Raw genomic sequence first — 4,796 nt, 5'->3', positions numbered from 1 at the left:
GGGGGGGGGCTGGGGGTGTTGTTGCTAGGGGGTTAGGGGTATTGATGCTGGAACATCATCACAGGGTGCCCCTGCCCACAGCTGGGGATGGGGGCAATGCCATCAGCAGTTTCTCCAGGAGCCAGGGGCTACCCCCAGATGGGGGTTGGGGGAAGCACTGTTTGGCCCCCCCATATCCCACCTCACAGATGGTTTAGATCAGCCAGGCCCACCTTGGTGCAGGGACAATAAGGCTCCTCAGGGACATCCTACCCTGGCCCCTTGGGGGCTGGCCTGGCCTGGGGGCCGCAGTGGCAGGGGACCCTCCCTGGCCCCGGTGCTTGGGAGTCAGTGCCCGAGGGGGCGGGGACCCATCCGATCAGGATGCCGGTGCCAGGAGGTCAGGCTGTTGGGGCAGAGGACGGCTGCAGCTGCTTTTATTGCCCCCATCCCTTTTTGCTTCTTTCCCTCCTGCCCCAGGGATGGGGAATTGGGGAGGGGGATTTTGGAGATGGTGGAGGGGCGCCAGCCCCCCGCTGCAAGCCCAAGCGCCATCTCCCTCCACACGCACCTGGCCCAGTTCGTCCCCCCCCAGCCTGGCCCAGCTGCCCCCACCCCTCCCGAAACAGGCGCCAAGCCGGGATGGGCGCCCGGACCCCGGTGCCAGGCTGGGGCCATGCGTTACTGCTGACAGAGGCGGAAGAGTTGCCCGAGCGTGAGTCACCCATGCTGCAGCACCCAGCTGCTCCAAAGCAGCCCTGCAACGAGTTGTGTCTGGTCTCAGACCGAGCAAGAAGCCACTATCCTGGGGCGGGGGGCTGAAGGGGTTGCCGGCAGGACGGAGGTGCTGACACCGGCCCCGGCTCTTCCCGCAGTGGCCGTGGACACGACGCTGTGCGTGGAGTGGAAGGAGGTGAAAGCACTGTCGCCACTGAGTGCCACCCGCCCGCTGCCCCGCCTGGTGCGCCAGGCCTCCTTCGACAGCCAGGACTTCCTCCAGGTACCGCCGAGCCCAGCCGTGCCCGGCCAGGGAGCCTGTGTGCCGGTACCCCACGGCGGGGCACCCGGCCTGGCCGTGGCTGGGGGTGCGTGGGGCTCCGCTGCCCACCCGGCCCTGCCAGCTCGCAGCCGGCTCTGGGGCTGCTCTGACGTCAGCCACGAGCCGGGCTGTATCCTGGGAGAAATCAGTCCACGGTGCCTCGTTGCCATGGCAATGCAATTTGTTGCGCGCCTCCAAATCCTGCATCGCTTCCCCCGTGGCCAAAGGCTCGGGGCCTGGCGTGGCCGGGACAGGCAACGAGGACATGCAGCGGGATGTTCTGGCATGGCGGGTGCTGCCGGGGAGCGGGCGCCGGGGAGGCCGGCCATGGTGGCCTTACACGTGCACGCGTGTGCGTGCGCGCACAAGCTGGGGGGCACGCTCGGTGGTACCAGGCGTGCACACGCGTGTGTGCGCGCGCGTGCATGTGTGGAGGTGCACGTGTGTGTACAGTACATGCACACATGGAGTGAGCACATGTGTGCGTGCAGTGAGTTCATGCGTGTGCACAGTGAGGAGGGCCCTATCTGCAGTGAGGGGATGTGTGTGTGTGCAGCGAGTGCACGTGTGTGTCTATGGTCAGTGCATGCGTATGAGTGTCTCTGTGTGTGTGTATACATGTGGTTATGTGAGCCGGCATGTGCAGGCGTGTGCACTGAGCATGTCTGTGCGTGCACATATGTGCATGCACATGTAAGAGCGCAGGCCTGAGTGTGCACACAGGCGTGCATGTACCCACAGCCCTGTGCATAGCGGCTGTGACATCCCTCTGCACACGTGTGTGTGTGTGCCTGTAACACGCCTGTCTGCACAGACACCCCAGGCCCCACGGGTTGGGCACCAAGCAGGGCCAAGCCCCCTCCCGGGGCACGGGGGTGGGCAGGGTGGCCGGGGGCTGTGACGGCCCTGTCCGCTCCGGCAGGTCAATGTTGAGGACACTGTCGAGATGCTGCCCAAGTCGCGGCGCGCGCTGACCATCCAGGAGATTGCCGCCCTGGCCCGCTCCTCGCTGCACGGTAACTGCTCGCCTGGCCCGGGGGCATCCGGGGAATGAGGGGGGGGGGTGTCTTCTGTGGGCGAGGGAGCTGGGCTTCTTGGGGAGAGCACTGGGGTCAGCCTCTGGGATTTGGGGGGCTCAAGGGGTCCCTGGTGGCACCCAAGAGGAGGGCATGGGGGGTCGCAGGTCCCAAGGGGGTGCTGGGTCATGGGCTCTGCGGATGGGGCTTGGGGTGCCCAGGGGATGCTGACGCGGGGGCACATCTCGCAGGCATCTCGCAGGTGGTGAAGGAGCACGTGACGAAGCCAACGGCTATGGCGCAGGGCCGCGTCGCCCACCTCATCGAGTGGAAGGGCTGGTGCAAGCCGGTGGAGCCGCCCGCCGCCCTGGAGAGCGCCTTCAGCTCCTACTGCCACCTGAGTGAGGGCGAGCAGGAGGCACGCTTCGCTGCCGGTGAGCGCTGCGCGGGGCACGGCCAGCGGGCACACTCCTCTGCTGCGGCCGAGGGCAGTGCTGGTGGGGTGGGTTGTGCCCATCCATCCATCCATCCATCCATCCATCGGTACCATGGCACCGTGGGCATGGAGGCGGTGGGGCAGGGGGGATTTTGGGGGCACCTCCCAGTGCATGCGTGACCCATGCCTGTCCCGTGCCAGGAGTGGCGGAGCAGTTTGCCATCGCTGAGGCCAAGCTGCGAGCTTGGTCCTCGGTGGACGGGGACGACTCCAACGACGAGTCCTACGACGAGGACTTCATGCCCTCCACGGAGAGCTCCCAGCCCACCGGTAAGCACCATGGGGAGCAGGCACCCACCAGGCAGGCAAGGTGTCCTGCTGCTGGCGTTGGTGTCCTTCTGCCAGTGCCAAGGGTTGAAGGATTGGGGTGCCCGATGCCTGGCCACTTTCCCCAGCCTGGCCACCCCCTTACGGGGCAGTGTCCCTGCCTGGCACCATGGCAAGCAGTGCCCATGCTGGGGATGGGGAAGCCCTGCAACGTGACACCATCCCCGGTGCCAGGGCATACTTTGCTTTTCCTTTGGTGGTCACCGGTGCCACACATGCAGCATTTTGTGGGCAAAGGGGATACAGAGCCTGGCATGGGACTGCTTCCATCCCACTGCTCCCATCCTGTGGGGCACAGGGCAGCCCATGGTGCCATCAGCCCTGGACTGACCCTGGGCATCCCGGTTCTCCGCAGAGCTGCCCAGCACGGTGCCCGCCAGCGCGCTGCTGCGAGACCTGCTGCAGGGCCACCTGTGCCAGCTGGGTGTGCAGCACGGTTCCTGCGAGCCGGAGAGCGACTCCTCGCACACCCTCTCCCCCGAGACCCTCTGCTCCAGCCTCTGCAGCCTGGAGATGGTGTCCCCCTCTGAACTCACTGCCAAACTGCTGGGCTCCCTGGGGAGCGAGGACCTGCTGCTGCCCAAGCTGCCCCCCCCGGCCAGCCAAAGTGCCTTGCGGGGCCTGGCACGGCTCCGGTGCCAGGACTCCCTCTACTCCGTGTCCTACGCCGAAGCCTGCCTCTCGCCCGCTGAGGATGAGGTGGTGCTGAGCAAGGACTTCCCACTCCGCCGGAAAGTCTCCGACGTCGCCTCCTCCGGGGTGGCATCGCTGGAGGAGGAGGAGGAGGCCGAAGAGCCCTGATGCCCCCCTGGGGTGCCCTGCCTCTCCCGGCGGGGGTTCAGCCCCCCCGCCGCCGCCCTCTGGCCGGACCCCGCACTGGGCGAGGGACGGGCTCTGCCGCTGCTCCCCCTCGCTGTCTGGGTGCAGGGAGGGTTCGGGGGGCCACTGCAGCCCCCCCAGCCAGTGTGCCCCCGCTGTGCCCTGGCCCCGCTTGGCCACAGCGTTGCCCTCCTGGATTTTTGCATGACAGCGGGAAAGGGGCACAGGGAAGGGCTTTGGGCGGGGGGGGTCTGACACCTGCCCTGATGCCCAGATGTGCCCCCTAAAACTGATGGGACTGAATCAGTGGGGCTGGTTGTTCGCATGTTCCCCCCTCAAACCGCCCGGGGCTCATCTTTCGGGCACAGACCCCCCCCACCGTTGGCATGGCTGAACCTCTCTGAGCATCCTGTGGTGCCCCCGCGCCGTGCCCAGCACCCTCGGCTCGGGGTGGCGGAGGGATTTGGGGAGCTGGGGGCTTTTCTCCTCTCTCCCCGGCCGGCTTTTATCGGACTGAGTTTTAAACTGTGAACTGCTGCCTCGGGGCAAGGGGCCAACGGGGGTGCCGGGGGGGGGCCGCAGGTGTGCCGCGGTGCCGTGGCTTTCTATACTTTTGTACGCGTATGGGGTCGGCACGGGGAGACTGCAGGGCCAGGTGGGGGCCGGGTGGGCATGGCATGGGCCCCCGGGCTGGGGGCTTTGGGCCACCAGCGACAGCACCTCCAAGCCAGCCCCGCGGCAGGGGGCTCAGCCCAGCCAGGGACCCCCAAGTCTGCCGTGGGGCAACGTGGGGTGGAGAAAGGGGGGAGGCGGCGGGACCGACGTCCCCGTCACTGAGTCACTCACCCCTAGCAGGGAACCAAGTGCCTACACGAAGGGCGACCAGCTCCCCCGTCCTGGCCGGGGGTGGCACCCCAGCTCGGGGGCCCCCCCAAGGCCGTGCCGGGGGTCCGGGCACGCCATTTGGGGGAGGAATGCCAGTTTTTGCCAACGCTTGTGTCCCCCTTCCCGCATGGCACGTGTTCTCGTGGAGCCGCTCGCCCGCTGCATGCTGCTCCTCACCCAGCCCGGCCACGGCCCCCCCCCAGCCCTGCACCCCGGGGTGCCCCCAGCACCCGCT

General features: G+C 67.6%; 1 protein-coding gene across 1 annotated transcript; it reads left to right on the top strand.

Moving 5' to 3' along the window:
- Positions 1-1,946: 1,946 nt before the first annotated feature.
- Positions 1,947-3,658, top strand: FAM131A (family with sequence similarity 131, member A). The gene is made up of 4 exons (XM_010572977.1): positions 1,947-2,034; positions 2,286-2,468; positions 2,672-2,800; positions 3,213-3,658. Exons 1-4 carry the CDS (start codon positions 1,965-1,967, stop codon positions 3,656-3,658), a joined length of 828 nt encoding a protein of 275 aa, XP_010571279.1. The 5' UTR covers positions 1,947-1,964.
- The last annotated feature ends 1,138 nt before the right edge of the window (positions 3,659-4,796 follow it).

The sequence above is a fragment of the Haliaeetus leucocephalus genome, unplaced genomic scaffold (genome assembly GCF_000737465.1).
Source record: "Haliaeetus leucocephalus isolate CR32 unplaced genomic scaffold, Haliaeetus_leucocephalus-4.0 Scaffold362, whole genome shotgun sequence".
Taxonomy (NCBI): domain Eukaryota; kingdom Metazoa; phylum Chordata; class Aves; order Accipitriformes; family Accipitridae; genus Haliaeetus; species Haliaeetus leucocephalus.
The sequence above is the reverse complement of the archived record's forward strand: the minus strand, read 5'-3'. Positions and strand labels throughout refer to the sequence as shown.

Excerpts from the sequence above, each read along its gene's own strand:
- FAM131A (XM_010572977.1), top strand. The coding sequence starts at position 1,965 with ATGCTGCCCAAGTCGCGGCGCGCGCTGACCATCCAGGAGATTGCCGCC. Across the intron at positions 2,469-2,671 it reads GGAGGCACGCTTCGCTGCCG|GAGTGGCGGAGCAGTTTGCC; the intron begins GTGAGCGCTGCG and ends GTCCCGTGCCAG. Across the intron at positions 2,801-3,212 it reads GGAGAGCTCCCAGCCCACCG|AGCTGCCCAGCACGGTGCCC; the intron begins GTAAGCACCATG and ends GGTTCTCCGCAG.